The 21195-nt window shown below is 44.5% G+C and overlaps 1 protein-coding gene across 2 annotated transcripts in view; it reads right to left on the bottom strand.

The window, feature by feature from the left end:
• LOC137532558 (uncharacterized) overlaps window positions 1-21195 on the bottom strand; it is a 97076-nt gene that overhangs the window by 43274 nt on the left and 32607 nt on the right. For both annotated transcript variants that reach the window (XM_068253188.1, XM_068253189.1), the window contains exons 8-12: window positions 18600-19250; window positions 15235-15280; window positions 13132-13165; window positions 10666-10716; window positions 4966-5118 (exon numbers count right to left, since the gene is read on the bottom strand). In XM_068253188.1, the coding sequence (XP_068109289.1) occupies window positions 4966-5118; window positions 10666-10716; window positions 13132-13165; window positions 15235-15280; window positions 18600-19250 (935 nt within the window). The remainder of the gene's footprint in view (window positions 1-4965; window positions 5119-10665; window positions 10717-13131; window positions 13166-15234; window positions 15281-18599; window positions 19251-21195) is intronic.

Genomic DNA, 21195 nt, shown 5'->3' with positions numbered 1-21195 from the left:
TGTAAGTACTGTAGTCTAGGGCCAATTTTTTAGGGGGAGCCAATTAACTTATCCGTATGTTTTTGGAATGTGGGAGGAAACCGGAGTGCCCGGAGGAAACCCACGCAGACACGGAGAGAACATACAAACTCTTTGCAGAGAGTGCCCTGGCTGGGATTCGAACCAGGGACCCAGCGCTGCAAGGCGAGAGAGCTAACTACTACGCCACCGTGCTGCCCGGTATATACACATTTTTATTAAATTTTAACATCTTAAACCCCCGCCCCATAGTTACCCAAAAAAACAAAAAAACACTTGTAAAATAAAAAACACCATTTAAAAAAATATATATACATACATAGGTAACTTGTGGACTTTTTAATTTGTATGTAATATGTATGTCATGAGGGTATATTACTGTTAATTTTGCAAATAAAGGCTCATAATAAATGTTATAGTATTACAAATAACAAAACTGAAAAAAAAAAACAGCTTTATTTCCAGATAAAATATTAATCGCCATATATTGTACTAGGGGCACGATTTAAAAGTTGTAATAACCGGGACAAATAGGAAAAAAAAATGTGTGGGTTTCATGCACATTTTAAGCACATTTTATTTTAAAACTATAATGGCTGAAACCTAAGAAATAATTATTTTTTTCCTTTTCATTCCCTTTAAAAGGCGGCATATAAAATAAAATGGCTCTTCGTAGAAAGTACCACCCAAAGAAAGCCTAATTTGTGGCAAATAAAACAAGATATAGATCATTTTGATGTGATAAGCAACAAAGTTATTGGTGAATGAATGGGAGGAGCGTGATTTGAAAATCGCTCTGGTTTTTAAAGGGGTTCTTTCGCGAAAAAAGTAGGCAGTTAAAAAATGTGACAGATGACAGGTTTTGGGCCAGTCCATCTTTTTAAGGGGGATTCTCAGGGCTTTCTTTGTTTTCAACAGCATTTCCTGAACAGCAGTTGCAAAATCTAACTGACGTAATAGTGTGCAAGTGATTAGGGAGGCCGGCTGGTATCTTGCTATTTTGGCAGTTAAACCGCTGTTCAGGAAATGTTGTTGAAAACAAAGAAAGCCCTGAGAATCCCCCTTAAAAAGATGGACTGGCCCAAAACCTGTCATCTGTCACATTTTTAACTGCCTACTTTTTTCGCGAAAGAACCCCTTTAAGGGAAAAAAAAAAACTGTGGTTGGGAATTGGTTAAAGTGAACCCAAGGTGAGAGTGATATGGAGGCTGCCATATTTGTTTCCTTTTAAACAATACCAGTTGTCTGGCAGCCCTGCTGATCTATTTGGCTGCAGTAGTGTCTGTAGTACACCAAAGTACGCAGCTAATCCTGTGATATCAGACAATAAGCACTTGATCTGCTGCATTCCTGTTCAGGGTCTATGAGTAAAAGTATTAGAGGTTGGGGGATCAGCAGAATAGCCAGGCAACTGGTATTGCTTAAAAGAAAATGAATATGTGCAAAAATGTTAAAGCAATCTTATAATGGGTCACATAAAATAAAGCGAGTGTAAGCTTCTTACCACATCAGTGCCAATTATAACTCATTTCCAAATTGTAAAGGGATGGGAGAGAAGCTACCAGTCAACCAGGCTTCCAGCAACCGCAATGCAGGAAGGAGCTTGGTAGTCCACGAGGGGACAGCACGAGCAGGGCCGGTTCTAGCTACAATAGGGCCCTGGGGCAAAAGTAGCCTTGGGGCTCCCTGTAGCCCCCAACCCCACCGCCCAGCAAATTCTTCCCCCCCCCCCCCCCCCATCATGTGATTCAGGGCAGCAGCATGTAGGGGGCAGCATTAGGTCAAAGAGGCTGGTAATACATAGCAGCAAAAGGCAGAGGTAGAGATATATGTGGGGTAATTGCAGTATTTAATACGTGGGACATTTGCTCCACTTCATGTGTGGGGTAACTGTTGCATTTTATGTGTGGTTTACTTGCTGCTAGGTGACTGCTGCATTTTGTAAGGGGAGATGTCGAGCAGGGGCCGTCCTCATAAGGTTTGCCTCAGGATGCAAAAAGTCTAGAACCTGCCCTGCCCCCCAGGTCTCCCCTTGACAAGGCCCTGGTAGCCAGCTGTGACCATCTTTAGTGGACTCTGGGGCAATTGCCCCCTTTGCCCACATGGTAGAGCCGGACCTGAGCATGCGTAGCTCTGCAACATAAAGAACTTAGCGGGGAAAGCAAGCAGCCAGTATTGAGAAAACTCAGTTCTGCTTTATCTCACGTACGCCTGAGACACTTGTATGCCTTCCAGTAGGGCTCTGAGAACTATGCCACCCTCCCTGCTAATTCTTTATACTACATGTCTGCAATGCATCCCTAATGGGGCCTATACATGGTACATTTTTTTTACGCCATTAGATAATTTCATTCAATTATTCCATTAGATCGAATATAAAGATTTTTCCAACACGTCCAATCGGATTTTTATAGAAAAAAAAAAAAAAAAAAGATTTTCAACTTTTATTCGATTCGATCGTTTTGGCCGAATAAACGGGAAAAATCCAATGTTTTTATTGTACCGTGTATGGGCACCATAAGCAGTCCATCCTGTTACTGTGAAAACCCCTCTTGCATTCTGGGCACAGACAGGATCAGGGAAGGGTATTCAGAGCTCAATAATCAGACCTGACCACAAATCACAGATAAGTGGATAAAGCTTTAACCACTTCTCTACCACTGTTTTTCTTTTTCCCTTCAAAACCAGAGCAATTTTCACATCATGTTCCTCCCATTCTTGTGCCAATAACTTTATCACTACTTATCACACTGAAATGATCTATATATTATTTTTTGCAGGACGAAATAGGCTTTCTTTGGGCAGTTCTTTTTACTAAGATTTTATTTTATATACATTTTACAGAGAAGAAGAAGAAAAAAATTGCAAAAATGCATCATTTCTTAGCTTTCAGCCATTGTAGATAAAACAGACATTTGTCCCAGTTATTACAACATTTAATTTGTGTTTCTAGTACAATGAATGGGGATAATACTTTATTTGGAAACAAAAAGGTGTATTTTTTTTATATTATAACAATAATTACAAGCCTTTATTTATGAAAGCAACAGTAATATACCCTCATGACTTAATATGAAAAAAAGATCCCTACGGTAACTATTTATGTAGGATTTTTTTTAATTATGCAGTTTTTTTATTTTTTATATAGAAGTATTTTATTTTGTTAACTAAGGAGTAGGGTGGAATGGGTTCAAAAATAATTTTATTATTCAATTCTCCTATGTAAAAAAAGTGTGTTATGGTGTATTTGGACGATTGCGAATGGAAATGGTGCGGCAATCAGGAATGGCGGAGGTAAGTAAACCATGTGTACATATACGTCCCTGATTTTCAAGTGAGGTAACCAGGGGCATATAATATATTCTATTATATGTGTGTGGTGTGTGTGTATAAGGCTGGTTTCACAGTGGGACTTTAAAGTCCCACGTTACAGCAGCCAGTAACGCAGCCTAACTCACATCACTGTAAAATCAATTGTGCTGTTCACAGTGCCCACGTTGCGTTACATTGTAACGCAGCACGTTTAAACAAAGTGCTGCATGCTATACGTTATACTGGGCTAAGCAGCGTTAGACTGCTTGCACATGCTCAGTAATGTTGGAGGAGGAGGTCTCCCCTCCTCCTCCGAGGCCAGCCACATGGCTAATTAATATTCACTGCACTGCAGAGACTCCTGGTAGGACTGTAGTGTTGTCCGGATCATGAACGAATGGTTCATTTGATCCGGATCTTATTTGTGAGTCGAATCATCCCGATCATCACAATGAAAGATTCGGTTCACAGTGGATGTCTGTCTGGAAGAAACAGGAACATACAGAATGTACAGTGCAGGGAAAGTCCTGTCCTGCTAGTCATTTTACCCAGTCTGCTTCCCTAGTAAAATGATTCAAATGATTCGGTTCAAAGATCGGGATCTTTTCAATGATCCGATTCAAATGATCCGAATCCCTAAAAAGATCCGGACTTCCTATCACTAACCTGGAGCGGCTGCTTTGAGAGCTGCATAACGCAGCTCAATCTGACACCCAACTTCAACACCACCAGGCGTTGCGTTAGGGGCACGTTATGCGACCACAACGTCCCCTAAAACGCAACGTCTTGGTGTGTAAGTTGCCTAAAGGATCCGGAAGTGGTTAAAATAGAAAAGTAACAGACAGCAGTATGAAGCTAATTTAATACAGCTATAACTACACTTTTTTTTTTTTAGTTTGCTCCGATATAGATTAACTTTGAAATGCTTAAATATAGTAATTTGTGACTGGTTCATCAAGGACTTGTTTAAGGGCTAGTTCACAGTTCTCAGTTGAGTAACAATTTTGCATGTCAACTCACTGCCCATACAATTCCATGGGCCTGTTGAGAGTACTGAGTTATTGTAACTGATCGCATTATTCTAACTCGCTGCATGCAGGCTTTGTATTAAAGTCTATGTCCTGTCTCCATTGCAGTTCACACTCATTGTAATGCGTGTGTTATGCAACGGACCACTGTGAATCCAACCTTAAAGTAAATAGGAATTTTTTTTATTTTTTTCAAAAGCCAGATACTTACCTAAGGAGAGGGAAAGCTCTGGGTCCTATTGAGCCTTCCCGCTCCTCTCCTAGTGCCCTCGTTGCAGTGGCAGCTCCTCCGTTTGAATTCTCCACAGCGGGGGACTTCAGGAGCCAAGTCTTTCAGAAGATAGGTGGCTCCATACTGCGCACGCGCGAGAGAAGATGCAAGCCCGTGTATAGTATAGAGCGGACTCTCTTCGGGAGCCACTTCCGAAGCCTCCTGCGGTGGCGGAGAGAGCAGTATTTGGTCAAATACTGCTATGGGGGAGCCAGCGCTGGAACACGGACTGGTGGAGGAGAGAGACCCAGAGCCTTCACTCAAGTATCTGGCTTTTTTTTTTTTTTGCCAAAGTTAACCTCTAAAAACAGCTGTAGAATATAATGTTACGAATACCTTTTTCTCTTCTTCCAATTTCCGCTTTTCTTCCTCAATCCTCTTTCGAATTTCTTTTGTGCGTTTCTTATGTCGTATTAAAGCATTGGCACAGCCATCGATGACTTTCAGCACATCCGCAACATCAGTGTTGCTTTCCACAACAAAGTTTGCCTAAAGCAGGGAAAGAAACATAGCTTTTACTGTGACACATGAAGTCTAAAGCTAGGCACAACACAGCCTGTACTGATGACATTCTGGATGCTACTCGATTTGAATCACACAATCATAGCGGATTGTTTTTCCCCATATACAGCATGGAAATCGCACACAATGGTTTCCTATGTAGATGCAATAGGTTTAGGCTGGTTTCACAGTGGGACGTTACAGGCGCACGTTAGAGCAGCCTGTAACGCACCCCACCGCACAGCAATGAAAAATCAATGGGCTGTTCACAGTGCCCACGTTGCGTTACAGTGTAACGCTGCGCCATAATATAACGTACTGCATGCAGTACTTTGTAAGCGGCAGAGCCGCGTTAGACTGTTTGCACATGCTCAGTAATGTTGGGGAGGACCGGAGAGCGGACAGGCACATGGCTAATTAATATTCACTGCACTCAGTGACGTGCAGTGTTTACTTCCTGGAGCGGCCGTTCTGTGCGGCGGGACCACGTGATGCCACATAATCCAAGAGTGCGCATCACGGCATCACGGACGCCAGAGTGAGCTGCACAACGCGGCTCACTCTGACGTCCAAAGCAGGGAGCACCAGGCATTGCGTTAGGGGCACATTATGCGACCATAACGTCCCCTAAAACGCAACGTCCTGGTGTGAAACCAGCCTTAAGTTTTTATGTAACACATATCTAGTGATGCATTTCCTGTAGCAGTTTTCTCTTGTTAAAAAGCCAAATGACTAAAAACGGGAACACATTTAAAAAAAACACAATTAAAAGAAAAAAAGAAATCTGTAGTGTGTCTACTTCTCCTACTACTCCTGCTTTCATGGAGGCAGGCATATTAACAGCCTGTGTTCACAAATGAGCTGCTCTGCCGTGGCAGTCAGCTGACAACTGGGAGATCAAATTACAACTTGTGATTAGTCACAGATGAGGGGGAATTAAAAAGGCTAAACTCTAAATACATACAGGGTGCTTTGACCTAGGTTTTCTCTTTCTGTCCTTTGCAGGGGTTCAGGTCCACTTTAAAGGACTTCCAAGGCGAGGAGGATTACAATCTGTTTACTCCCCTGGGGCTTCTTCCAGCCCCTACCAGCCGTTTCAGTCTCTCGTCACAGCCCTGGTCCTCCTCGGTGTCCCGCAGGCCGCCCATAAAGATCTTGACCCGCCGGTGGGGTCATCTCTTCTGCCCTTGCCTTTGGCTGCGCGAAGGACTGAAACGGCTGCTAGGGGCTGGAAGAAGCCCCAAGTGAGTAAACAGATTGTAATCCTCCTCACCTCGGAAGTCCTTTAACCACTTTCCCCACCACTACAGTATATCTACGTCAGCTGTGGCACTCTCCAAGCCACAGCCACGTAGATATACTGACCTGCCTTAAGCCCTTTTGTGCAGGGACAGGTGCGCTTCAGAGCGCACCCCCCGGCACTGTCGGTTGCCTTACTAATTGGCAAAAGGGAACATGTTCCCTTGTAGCCAATTAGTGACCCCCCCCCGCGGATGAACGATCACCGCTGTAACAAACAGCGTGATCCTTCATCTCCCCCTCCTCCGTGCACAGATGGCTAAAAAAAAATGTAAATAAAGCCACCTCTCTCACCTTACCTCGTTCCAGCGATGAGCCTGCAGCCTGAGCATCCGATCCCAGCTCTGAACTCAGCCGCATATTGCCGGTGACCCGGGTCCCGGCTTGATGACGTCATCAAGCCGGGACCCGGGTCACCGGCAATACGCGGCTGAGATCAGAGCTGGGATCGGATGCTCGGGCTGCAGGCTCATCGCTGGAACGAGGTAAGGTGAGAGAGGTGGCTTTATTTACATTTTTTTAGCATCTGTGCACGGAGGGGCTGCCTAATGGGGGGGGGGGGGGTCATACATCTGGCTACCCACACTGGGGGGGGGGGGGGGTGGGGGTGCAAAAAACTGCCAGGCATCTGGGTAACTGGGGGGATGACATCTGACAATGGGGGATCATTTGATTATCTGGGGGAGGGGGTAACCTAATACTGGGGGCACATCTGGCTATAATTGGTGGGGGGGGGGGCAATTCTGGGGGTACATATGGCTATAAAGGGGGAAATTTTATCCGGGGGACACAACTGCCTATAATGAGGGGTGCCAATCCTGGCGGCGTTACTGTCTCTCTGTACTGGGGGGTGGTAGATACATGGGACACATCTGACTATACCGGGGTGCCGATATTGGGGTCAAATCTGGCTAAACTGGGAAGGTTGGGCTGATACTTGGGGCACATCTGACTATATTAGGGGGGACATTAACTTGTGGAATGGTTTTATAAACTGTGGTACTTTTTATTTTTAAACTGGAATTGTTAAAAACTGAGAAATAATGCATTTTTTTAATTTTTGTTCCCTTTTTTCAATTAAAATGCCTAGAAAACAAAATTGTTCTTGGGACTAAATACCCCCCATTGAAAGCCTGGTTTGTCTTGAAAAAAAACGATATATAGATCATTTAGGTGTAGTGAGTAGGGATAAAGTTATTGCTGATTGAATAGGGACACCGCTAAAGCGTCAAAACTGCTCTGGTCAATAAGGGGAAAACAAGGTCTGGATGCGAAGTGGTTAAAGGACTTACGAGGCCAAATTCTGCCCCCAAAACCTAAAAAAAGTTAACTACCTGCATGAGTTTGTATGGCACGGAGGACGCCGTCCGCGCCCTCCGTGCCGTTCCGCCTGGTCCCCTCTGCGCAATAGCCCCCCGAAAGGCTGCGACCCCACGGTCCGGGTCGGGATCTGCAGCCTGCAGAAAGATGGCCGCCGGAGCTGGCCACGGCTGCGCAGTCCGCATAGCCGCTACTGCGGCTGCGCAGCTCTAGGGTCAACCCTTCGATCCACGCTGCCTTTTACGTGGATCGGGGGGTTGGCCCTGGAGCTGTGCAGCCGCAGTAGCGGCTATGCGAACTGTGCAGCCATCTTTCTGCAGGCTGCAGATCCCGACCCGGACCGTGGGGTCGCAGCCTTTCGGGGGGCTATTGCGCAGAGGGGACCAGGCGGAACGGCACGGAGGGCGCGGAAGGCGTCCTCCGTGCCATACAAACTCATGCAGGTAGTTAACTTTTTTTAGGTTTTGGGGGCAGAATTTGGCCTCGTAAGTCCTTTAAAGTTCCCTTCAAGATGAAGCTAGCTGGTTGTGCACTACTATCATTCGGATAAACTCTCATAACTGACTCTCTCTTTCTCGCTCTCTTTTGCGTCTTTCTTCTTCACTTTTAAAGGATACCCGAAGCAAAAATAAACTAATCAAACAAAATGATTGTATATGTCTTCCTTCTCCTAAAAATTACTTTTTTTATGGTATTCCACAGTTTCATTTTATGTTTAAATCTACTTTTTAAGTTTTAACTGTTTTTGCTCAACGGCACATTTATTGAAGTACGCCAGAGATAAAATCTATGAACTATTAACCCTTTTATCTCTTTCCTGCTCTCAGAAGCCATTTTCTGCTAGGAAAGTGTTTTATAGTTGGAATTTTTTTTATCAGTGAGGGTCACACTGTAGTCACATCCTGTCAGGACTGAGTCAGCCACTTACATACTTGATATTTAACTATTTCAGGCAGAGAAAGAAAAAAAAAGGAACACAGCATAGTTATTAGTGTGTGTGGCACTGTACATACCATCTCATGTCACACATCACTTCGGGTATCCTTTAACCATCTTAGCGGTATGGACGAGCTCAGCTCGTCTATCACCGCCGATGGCTGCCGCTCAGGCCCTGCTGGGCCGATTTTGCTCAAATAAAGAGCAGCACACGCAGCCAGGACTTTGCCAGCCGCGTGTGCTGCCCGATCGCCGCCGCTCTGCGGCGATCCGCCGCGAGCAGCGGCGAAAGAGGGTCCCCCCAGCCGCCTGAGCCCTGCGCAGCCGGAACAAATAGTTCCGGCCAGCGCTAAGGGCTGGATCGGAGGCGGCTGACGTCAGGACGTCGGCTGACGTCCATGACGTCACTCCGCTCGTCGCCATGGCGACAGGAGAAGCCAAACACGGAAGGCTGCTCATTGCGGCCTTCCGTGTTACTTCTGGCTGCCGGAGGCGATCGGAAGAACGCCTCCGGAGCGCCATCTAGTGGGCTTTAATGCAGCCAACTTTCAGTTGGCTGCATGAAATAGTTTTTTTTTTTATTTAAAAAAACCCTCCCGCAGCCGCCCTGGCGATCTTAATAGAACGCCAGGGTGGTTAAAGTGGTTCCGAGAGAAACGTTTTATCATTCTATAAGTGTTCCTTTCATATAGGTTATAGAGCATTCCCCAAGCCAAATACAGTTTTGTCTTTCCTTAAAATACACTAATTCCCTATAAGAGAAACAACGCCCACAGCTCCTCCAGTGCCTAGGCGCTCTGACACCCATGTAGCAAGGGTTTATGGGAGCTCACTGTGGGCAGGAGGAGGTGTTACTAGCCAGATATTTCAGAGGCAGAGGGGAGGAGGGAAGACGAGAGGGGGGGGGGGGGGGGTGAAGTTTTTACAGGCTGAGGGGTGGAGATGCAGAGCAGCTTGCCTGTGTGTAATGATCACAAGCAGAACATGCCTGTTCTCATTGTATCACAGCAAGACATAATCATATACTGTTTAAGCTGTTTGTAGCCACTTTTTATGTGTAAAGTATCTAAACTAGACAAGATATATAGACCAGTTACTTGTTATAGTTATTTTTCATCTCGGATCCACTTTAAGGTTCTGGTCAGCTTCAGGACCACTCAGTTTGATCTCAGGTGCATTTAGATAAATGTGTATGCTTGCGGCCCCTTTCACACTAGCATGTTTTCATTGCATTGCGTTACCCATTTTTCCGGCAGGGTAACGGTAAAACAATGAAAGTCTAAGGGACATTTCATAGGTGACTCGGTGCGATGAGCCGGAAGTATTGCATCTGACACAAACACAACAGCGCATTATAGGTAAACACCCGCGGCAACGTGCGTTGACCCGAAGTCATGTATGCCAATGGTGCCACAGATGTTTTAAACTTTTCCGCATTTGTGTTGCGGTGCGCATGCGCAGAAGCGCATTTTTTTTAATACACTTCCTTGCAATTCGAATTTTGGCCACAGGAGATGAGTGCTAGAGAGCCTTACTTATTGTTTGGCTAACTGCCAAGTGTTACAATACCACATATTACCGCCAGTATCTTCAAAGCCTGTTTTTAGCGTTGCAGTGCAATGCGATCATCCAATAGCATCGCAACTAAAGCGCAGGCTGAAAATGTGAGACTGGCCTGGGTGTCCTGTGAGAACAGCAATTTAATTTTTGTCCACCACAAGAACATGTAACACATTTAACTTTCCTTATTATTTACAGTCGACTATATTCTACTTAATCCTTTCCCTCAAATACCAAAAAAATGGAAGATTTCTCCAAATTCTGCATTCTAAACTTTCCCCAAAAAAGAAAGACATTTAAAGAATAGTAATGGGTAATGTCACTTCACTACTGTCAATGTTCTGTGACTGCAGTAGTACTTTATGTAAAAGTGGCAAAAGGAACTCTGATACATTGAAAAGAAAGAAAAAGGAACTTTACCAGGAAATCATAGAGCTCATCGTTACACCAGAAGTTATCCTCATCAATGTCCTAGAGGGGAAGAAACACTGTTAGATAATCCCTCCACTCCACAGACTTTAATTAAAAACAATCATATGCTGCACATCGGATTGGTCCAGGTCTCTGGAGGTCCCTTCACAATAGGAGCGGAGATAATTCCTTTTTTTTTTTTGTATAGCACTTTTCTCCTGTCGGACTCAAAGCGCTTATGAGGCAACCACCAGAGCGCACTCAGTAGGCAGTAGCAGTGTTAGGGAGTCTCGCCCAAAGAACTCCTTACTGAATAGGTGCTGGCTTACTGAACAGGCAGAGCAGAGATTCGAACCCAGGTCTCCTACGTCAGAGGCAGAACCCTTAACCATTACACTATCCAGCCACTCCTTCGGCCTGTAGAAAGGGGGAGAGACCGGGAGCCCAATAGTGTAGTAACGGCTGGTCTTAAATGGTGGGGGATTTGTGGGTAATTTATACTCACAAGGATGGGTTGCAGTCCTTGTGACCATATAGGCATGCAGAAAAAAAACCTGTTCCCGCTCGGTATCCCGGAAACTTCTGGAACAGGGTGGTCGCTCTCCTCCTGTCGGATTTTCCACTGGTATGACAGATATGCAAGTGGGAAGTGCTAGCACCCCTTTTGGGGGTGTGGGTTTAACAACTGTTAAAAAAGTTTGGGGAGGCGCCCAGATTTTCTACTAATGGGTCTGAGTATATTTCTGTACGGTATTATAAAAAGAGGTGTCTTACCTCCAAAGAAGACTCACTCGAATATAACGTAAGGAGTCTTTATTATCAAGTGGTTAATTGTGGACCTACAGACTACAGTAGTCTACAATTAACCACTTGATAATAAAGACTCCTTACGTTATATTCGAGTGAGTCTTCTTTGGAGGTAAGACATCTTTTTATGATACCGTACAGTAATATACTCAGGCCCATTAGTAGGAAATCTGGGCGCCTCCCAAAACCTTTTTAACAGTTGTTATACGCTGCACATGTAACAGTACAGATGCTGTATCCGATAGTGATGATTTTGCATACGGTAATTGTAATTTTCTTGAAAATTTGCATCATAATTCGCAATTACAATGCAAAATAATAAAGTAAATATGTTGGAAAAATTGTAATCAATTCTGTTTGTAACTGTAATTTTTTAAATTATGCGCAATTTCATGCCAACTTCGGGCTGAAGTTCCTCTTTAACCACTAAACAAACACACTGTAGTTACATTAGTTATGTTAATTCAAATAGGTAATATAATCTCTTACCCACCCTGTTTAAAAAAAACAGGCAAATGTTTGTGATTTCATGGAGGTAGCCATTTTTTTTTAGTTGAAAGGAGGTGACAGGGAGCATGAGACACAGTTCCAACTGTCCTGATCGGGGTGATCAGGACAGCTGCGCGCCCTAGGCAACAAGAACATCATCATTAGAAATCCCATCTTGCTTTGCACAGCATCAGGGGAGAAATGCCCGGGCAGATTTCTTTGATGGGGCGGAGCTTAGCTTCTGTGCAGCTAAAAATGAGGCTTGGGTAAGAAAAACAAAGTTCTGATTCTGTGAAACTGTTAAAGAAACACCCAGCCTTTTCAGTGCTGCCGACTAGATTTTTAGTCTGGACGTTCACGTTAATAGCAAAGTCCCCACACAGGTTATTGTCAACAATATTGCTATGTATGTTAAGGGGAAGAGTGTTATCAAGCCAAAAAAAAAAAAAAAAAAAAAAAAACTTTTCAAAAATGCCTTGCAGTTTGAGAAAAAATTTAAAAATTCAAAAAGGAAAAAGGTTTTTTTTTAAACCCTGGAAAATGCCCTTTTGCATTTAACCACCTGAGCGGTTTGGACGAGCTCAGCTCGTCCATGACCGCCGTGGTGGATTGCTCAGCCCCTGGTGGGCCTTTTTTTATAATTTTTTTTTTTTAAACACGCAGCTAGCACTTTGCTAGCTGTGTGCTTCGTTCGATCGCCGCTGCTACCCGCCGCAAAAGAGCCCCCCCCCCAGACCCTCAGCGCAGCCTGGCCGATCGGGACTCCCCCTGACATGACATCGATGACGTCATTCCGCTCATCGCCATGGCGACGAGGGAAGCCCTAACAGGAAATCCCGTTCAGAGCGAAATTTCCTGTTGGGTATGATCGCCGGCGGTGATAGGAGGGGTGGGAGGGATGCCGCGGGGAGAGGGGAATCATGTAGCTAGCGCTAGGTTAGCTACATGATAAAAAAAAAAAAAAAAATAGGTTAAAAAAACTCACCCGCGTCTGAGCGCCGCAAATAATAAAAACGCCAGGGTGGTTAACATTTTTCTTTGAAGTTTTAATTACCGGTAGCTGTGAACCTACCTGCGAAATTTTAAGCACATTTTTGAGTAATCGTAATTAACTGATTACAATCATCACTAGTACCTGCCTTACTTCATACTCCACATAGATACAAGTTAGGTACTCACCTCAACATCGACACTTTTCGAAGGTAACTTTCCCCTATGGAAAACAGAAAAAAATGTGAATATACATAGTAGGTTATGAAGGAGAGACTTTTCTGAACTGCTCTTGCAGAAGCCATAGCCGCTATAGTTTAATGTCAGAGAGCTTTAGAAGCCTGGAGGTATGCCGACGCTCAAGAAATTGGGGGAGTACTGGATGGAGACTTGCTTTCTGCAATTTTATAATTTTGTTTTAGGATTCCAAAACAGTCATCCTGGAAGGAGACAGTTAGAGGTGAAGTGCAGACCACCATCATCGGGTCTGTGGGATGGTTCATTGGAGTGCAGTTTTTCCCTTGATATTATGCATCTGTACATATATATTTATAAAAAAAAGTTAAGCAAGCAATGTTTGCTAAAATCCTTGCAATGTACAGAGCTGAACTAAGGAGGATCCCTTTTTTCTTAAAGCGGATACGAGATGAAAAACTAACTATAACAAGTAACTTGTCTATATATCTTATCTAAAATTTAGATAGTTTACACAGCAAATCTAGCTGCAAACAGCTTTAATAGAATATGATTATTTCTTCCTGTGATACAATGACAGCAGCCATGTTGTTTGTAAACATTACACACAGGCAAGCTTATCTGCAACTTCAGCACTCGGCCTGTGAAAAACCTAATCCCCCCTCACCCTCTGAAATCTCTGGCTAGTAATACCTCCCCCTCCTCCTGCCCAGACTGAGCTCCCATGAGCCTTTGCTACTGTCTGAAAATGGCAAGGCTCTCTGAAAATCTGTGGGCGAGGCATGTTTAGTTTATAGGGAATTAGAGTATTAAAACAAAAGAGTATTTGGCTTGAGGAATGCCCTATAAACAATAGGAAAGGAACACAATTATGCAATGAGTAAGAGTTAATCTCGGATCCACTTTAAAGGCATTCAAAAGTAAGGTAAATATGAAGGCTGCCATTTGCATTCCCTTATAAACCATGCCAGTTGGCTGGCATGTTTGTTTTACTCAAACACCTGCAACAAGCATACAGTCAATGGAGTCAGACCAGAGTCATAGCATCTGATCTGCAAGCTCCTTCTTGGCCAGTGATTTATAGAGTACTTGAGGTCAAAATCAGAGAGCCTTAAAGAGAACCCGAGGCGTGTTTAAAGAATGTTATCTGCATACAGAGGCTGGATCTGCCTATACAGCCCAGCCTCTGTTGCTATCCCAAACCCCACTAAGGTCCCCCTACACTCTGCAATCCCTTATAAATCACAGCCACGCTGTGAGGCTGTGTTTACATCTGAAGTGTCAGTCTCAGCTGCTCCCCCGCCTCCTGCATAGCTCCGGTCCCTGCCCCCGTCCCTTCCCTCCAATCAGCAGAGAGGGAAGGGATGCAGGCGGGGACTGGAGTTCTGCAGGAGGCGGGGATAGCAACAGACTGATACTATAGAGATAAACACAGCCAGCTCTGACAAGCTGTTTGTCAGCAGCGTGGCTGTGATTTATGAGGGATTGCAGAGTGCAGTGGGACCTTAGGGGGGGTTGGGATAGCAACAGAGGCTGGGCTGTATAGGCAGATCCATCCTCTGTATGCAGATAATATTCTTCAAACCCACCTCGGGTTCTCTTTAATGAGGACAGAAAGGGGGGGGGGGAGGGGGGAGTTGTGGGGTTAAATACATAACTGTCCTGACATCTTCAGGCACTGGAGACGCTCCACCCACTTACTCGGCAGTGGTTATGTATCGAAACCTCTTTGGAAACCTCTGCCTGCATGGTCATGGCTGCCGCCAGCCACCAATCAGGCCGCGGCTGCCAAGGCCAGTTTAAAAATATCACCAAGGCTCATTTCCGTTCTGGTGTTCAGAGGAGCGATCACCTGTCTGGAGGGAAGACGTCACAACCTTAAGTACTTAAGTGTTAGAGGCAGAGCACAGAGGTCAGGCAACTGGCATGGTTTATTAGAAAAGGAAGATTGCATTCTCTGTATTCCTCTTACTTCAGGATCGCTTTGAGACTTTCCCCGCGTTCCTTTGAGATTCTGTTTTACAGGAAACTCAACACAACACCCCAGTGAGAAACTAGTCAAAATACCAAAATATAGGTGAAGAAGTCAATATTTACTTTGCAGCTGGAAGTCTCATCTGGGCTTCATTGGCCTCCTTCAGTTCTGTAAGGGAACAAACATATTTTATAAAGAAGACAAGGTGAACAGGTACAAAACAATTAGCCAAACCAAAACTCGCTCTCACAATACTGTCTGAAAGGGACGAGCTATAAGCATTGCCTCTAGCAACCAATCTGCTCCTGGAATGAGAAAGAATGTGACTGGTTGTTATGGAAGACCAGACCCTCCTGCAGCCAAGTACGATCAGCTTTACAATAGCCAATCATATCTAGACGCAACAATAAATAGCTATACAACAGCCAATCAGCCATACAATAGATGAGCCATGGTGCAACTTATACAATAGTTGACCAGTGGCACCCAAAAAAAGTACTCAGAAGCTGCACAGGACACTAAAGGAAGCAAGAGGGAGCAAGGACAGGTAGCTACACAAGCTAATGCATGCACATACGCACACTCTGCACCAGTCAGCAGGCTACAAATCAGCAGGGGGTGATGGCAGCACATTGAGGGAGGGTCGGCTAATTGGGGGAATCATAGCTTATTGCCTATTTTTTAGGCTAAACGTAGGGGTTGGGCATATGCACAGGTGGGCTTATCTGCGAGTAAATAGGGTCATTCTTAAGTAAAAAATAAAGTCCTACTTCATCTTCCAGGACTTGTCATGGTTAGTACAGGTGAATAAGGCACTAAACAATTACACACTCAATTGTCATATTTGATGCATCTGTTACAGACAATATACTCTTTGCAAAAGTCAATAGACCACTTCTCCACACACCAGTTACCAGAGTGTTAACAATCAGTTAAAAGACCCCACAAACATTTCAGGACCACACTGGGTCCCCTTTGTCAAAGCAAATGTACGCTATCCTTTGCCTCGACAAAGGAACCCGCCATTGGCCTAAAATGAGATAGTCAATTCCAAGCTGCATAAAATCTGCACATAAGACAGAAATATTAGCATCCCGTTCAATGGTTGACTAAAAAGGCATTGCCTACTATCTGTCTTCTGATTTTCAGTCTGTAGATTCTCTAAGTCATGTTTTCAGTCTCTCAGGAGGTGGGGTGGGGACCCCCTCTTGCTCTGTTCACGCCTCCCTCAGTATATTTGGCAATGATTGGTGGTTTTCAAGAAATATCTATACTTTTCAAGTTGTCAATGCTGCAGTGCTACTTTGCAACTGAAATATGACTGGGCAACAAGCACAAAAATTTCCCACATAAGGTTTTAGGCTTCAGTTTTGTTTTTTTAGAGAAAAATTTAGGGCTGTTTCACACCAAGCACAATTTGCCAATCACTAGCATTATGAAAAGTGCTTGGTTAAAGGGAACATTAACAGAGGGATATGAATGTTACCTTTTAAACAATACCAGTTGCTTGTCAGTCCTGCTAATCTCGTTGGCTGCAGTAGTGGCTGAATCACATACACCTGAAACAAGCATGTAGCTAATCCAGTCTGACTTCAGTCAGAACACCTGATCTGCATGCTTGTTTAGGGTCTATGGCTAAAAGAATTAAGAGACACAGGATCAGCAGGAGAGTCAGGCAACTGGTATTATTTTAAAAGGAAAAATCCATATCGTTCTCAGTTTAGGCTCCCTTTAATGTAATCAAATGAGCGATTCCACTCTGGAGCGTTAGCAGATAGCTCATGGTGACCCAGAACCACTAGGAGAGTATAAGTGGCTAAAAGAGACTACAAAGCGATGCTTGGCATAATTTTGCATTCGTAAGGTGGTACTCAAATGTCTTCTATGGTTTAAAGCATTAAAGGAATACTTAAGTCTGATGAAAAAAAAGACTTTTACTCACCCGGGGCTCCCCTCAGCCCCCTGCAGCTGAACGGTGCCCTCGCCGTGTCCCTCCGATGCACCTGGTCTCGCCGGCGGCCACTTCCGGTTTGGTCGTCACCGGCCGACAGGCTGGGAACTCGGCTGATTATCCGCGTCCCCGGCCGCAATAGCGCCCTCTATAATGCTATTGCGGTCGTGGACGCGGATAATCAGCCGCGTTCCCAGCCTGTCGGCTGGTGACGACTAAACCGGAAGTGGCCGCCGGCGAGACCAGGTGCATCGGAGGGACACGGCGAGGGCACCGTTCAGCTGCAGGGGGCTGAGGGGAGCCCCGGGTGAGTAAAAGTCTTTTTTTTCATCAGACTTAAGTATCCCTTTAAACCAAGCATAAAATTCACAGCTAAAGCCATCTGTTTTTTAAGGTACTGGAATGGTTAAAATGCAAGCTTTTCACCTCATTTAGCGGATAACTGATAAGTTCTCATTGCCATCCAGAATGTTTTGGAAGTGTAGTAAACTGTGTCAACAAGGTAGAAAAGTTCCTACTCTTCCAGGGGGAAGCACATAACGTTTTTCCCTTCTTTGCTCACTTACTTAAACTCACAATTACTTAAAGTAAAGGGAACTTAAACTGAGAAGGATAAGGATTTTGCCTTTTAAAATAATACCACTTGACTGACTCTCCTGCTGGTCCTGTGCCTCTAATACTTTTAGCCACAGCCCCTGAATGAGCATGCAGATCAGGTGCTCTGACTGAAGTCAGACTGGATTAGCTGCATGCTCGTTTCAGGTGTGTAATTCAGACACTACTGCAGCCAAAGAGATCAGCAGGACTGCCATGCAACTGGTATTGTTTAAGAGGAAACATCCATATCCCTCTCAGTTTAGATTCCCTTTACATACAAAGAATCCAGCCCCTTAAACAAACGAGTCCCTTATGTCCTCTCACTGTCTGCCGTTTAACCGCAATCAGCCACGGTAATCGATTCAGTCGCGGCAGTCTGGACCAGACTGAGACAGTTACCGGGTCTGATTGCCACTGAACAGCAGACAGCGGGAGGATGGGGAGGGACTAGCACGCGTTTATGGGGCTGGAGGAAGCCCTAAGGGATTATACATCAGATCAGGTGTTTTTGTGGCTACACTTGTTATGTGTGTGAAGATCATGATGGCCCCAATAGTTTTATGACCCTTGTGAGATGGGCCCCAAAGGCATAAATGGCACCAAGGGGAGGCAAGGGAAGGGATGTGAACATTGGAGGGGTATCAAAGATTCACTGGGGGGCCCCCATGAATTGTAGTTACGCCAGTGGGAAGAACACATTTTATGACTCGGGTCTGAGGTTCCTTCCATACACACAACAAGGCATATCCAGACCAAAGGAAAAATAGCACTAACACAGATATGGAGCCCTCATACCATTGCAAAATGTATAAGGTTTTCACACGTTTGTTTTTCATCACAGGATTTTGATACAGGTTTATTTTAACCGGCTGCGCTTACAATCACAAGTCTTGTTATAATATTGTTAGATCTTCCAACCAGGGATCTCACATAAATTACCTCGGAACGTGCGGCCTCGATCTCCCTTCGTAAATGGGACTTTAGAGTAGCGTACTGCTGGGCGCTGCTGACCCACTGTGGACACTGTAGACTGCTGGACAGAAACGACATGCACCGAGGTCCCTCCTTTACCGACTGTGTGTCGAATATCCACAGTAGACCGACTGATGACAGTGCTTTGATGACTTCCTGCAGGTTCTTCAATATCGGCAACATGCTGCATCACCGGCCCCATTTGACTTGGTTTCGGTCTGTTGCCATCATGAAACATTGCACCTCCTGAACTTTCTTGAAGTTTAGATCGCGCCTCAACAAAGGAACGAAGCAACAGTAGTTCTTTTGCACTCATTGAAGGCGTGGAATCATCAACAGGAGGTTGTGATTGTTGTAATGGTCTGCTGTCCCAGCCCATGGCTCTACCAGGAGATGTATTTACTTGAAATGGTCGGCGCATGTCCTGGGCTGGGCCAAATCTGGGCACTAAGGCATTTTGCTGAAAAGCCTGCTTACGTTCTGCATGGATTCCCTGCTTGAATGCGTTACTGGTTTGTACTGGGGTGCTGGGGTACTGTACTGGGTACTGTACTGGGGGAACACTGCTTTCACCATCATCACATTCTGAGGGTAGAGCATCTTGACGAGGGTAAAATGCTGTTCAAACACAAGACATGCTTTTAATCCATCAGTGTACACAATAAGGCATACACATTTTTACAATATAAAACAAATAAAGATCAAAGCAAATCTGAATTGAAAATAAACATGATAATTCATTGTATGTGCAGCAGTAATGGTAAAAAACAAAACAAAAAAAAACACTTTTCTGCAGTCTCACATTTTTGTATTCAATTTAAAGAGACATTGAAGCAAAAAAAATAAAATAAATTATGATATAATGATTTGAATGTGTAGTACAGCTGAGAAAAAAAAACCATTAGCAGCAGAGACACAAGTCTAATATTGTTTCCAGTAAAGGAAAAGCTAAGAAAATCCAGTTATCTATGCAAACTAGCCATTGAGCTCCACGACTTTCAAAGTCGCAGAGAACTCTGCCAGACACTTGAGATAATAAGCTTTAAAAGACAATGGCCTCAATTCACTAAGATCATGCTAGAGATAATAAGGCAAGAGGAAACTTAACTCCACACGTGAGAGAGTTATCTTACCTCTTCATTACTTAAGTTACCTCTCCTGTAGTTAATTTACCTCCTCTGTAGTTCATTTACCTCCTCTGTAGTTATTTTCACATGCAGCTAATTAACAGCCTGTCTTTAACTCTGGAGTTATTTTAAGGATTGGAGAGTTAATTTAAAGACAGAAGAGTTAACTTTAAGCTTGCCTGAGGTAAAATGTTTCCTGAATAATACATGCCCTATCACCATGGTAACAACTCTAGAAGAGTTATTAAAGACAGGAGATAAGTTTAGTGAATTGAGGCCAAGTTAGTGGTGGAGAGGGCTGTTATCTGACTTTTATTATCTCAACTGTTCCTGGACTATTTACTTTTCCTCTGCCAGAGGAGATGTCATTATTTCACAGACTGCTCTGAAAGAATCATTTTGAATGCTGAGTGTTGTGTAATCTGCACATATTATAGAATGATGCAATGTTAGAAAAAACACTATATACCTGAAAATAAAAGTATATTTTCTTTGCTGCTAATCTTCTTGTAATTATTCATAGTACACAACCAATTCACTATATCATATTTTTTTTTCGCTTCAGTGTCTCTTTAAGGGCATGCCATGTTTATTGTGATGTAAAATCTGCTTCATTCAGCTCTCATGCTGGGAATACACGGTTAGATAGTTTATCAATCGAGCCGCTGATGGCTCGATTGATAATTTCCGTCAGGCCCGATTAGCAAGGCGCTCGATTCCCCGCGGGCGAATAATGGGAAGAAAATGAGCGGAAGATAAGAAGCGCCCGCGGGGACAAGCGGGGATGCGCCGGGATCGAGCCAGCAGCTCGATCCGGCGCAACTATATAACCGTGTATTCCCAGCATAAGCACACACAAAAAAAAACCTTTTCAGCTTCATCCCGTTATCAGGAGTGTTTGTTCATCAAGATAAAAGTGTTTGGCTTCAAATTGCTTTTCAGTAGAGCATGTCACTTCAGGTATGCTTTAACCACTTGCCGACCGCGCACTCATAACGCACGTCGGCAAAGTGGCAGCTGCAGGACCAGCGACGCAGTCTAATTAATCAGGAAGCAGCCGCTCGCGCGAGTGTCTGCTTCCTGTCAATTCACGGCGGGGGGGGGGGCTCCGTCAATAGCCTGCGGGCCGCCGATTGCAGACTAAATGTAAACACAAGCGGAAATAATCCGCTTTGTTTACATTCCTACAACGCTGCTAATAGTAGTGGCGTTGTACCAGATCAGCGATCCCCGGCCAATCAGCGGCCGGGGATCGCTGTCACATGACAGGCAGGAGCCTGTTAGAGGCTGCACAGGACAGATCCGTTCCTGTGCAGCCTTTGATCTCCGGGGGGAAGCTAGGTAGGAGAGGGAGGGGGGGGGGAATGTCGCCGCGGAGGGGGGCTTTGAGGTGCCCCCCCCCCGCAAACCTCAGGCAGGCAGGAGCGATCAGACCC

The sequence above is a fragment of the Hyperolius riggenbachi genome, chromosome 9 (assembly GCF_040937935.1).
Source record: "Hyperolius riggenbachi isolate aHypRig1 chromosome 9, aHypRig1.pri, whole genome shotgun sequence".
Classification (NCBI taxonomy): Eukaryota; Metazoa; Chordata; class Amphibia; order Anura; family Hyperoliidae; genus Hyperolius; species Hyperolius riggenbachi.
Note: the sequence above shows the minus strand (reverse complement) of the source record. Positions and strands in the feature narration are given on the sequence as shown.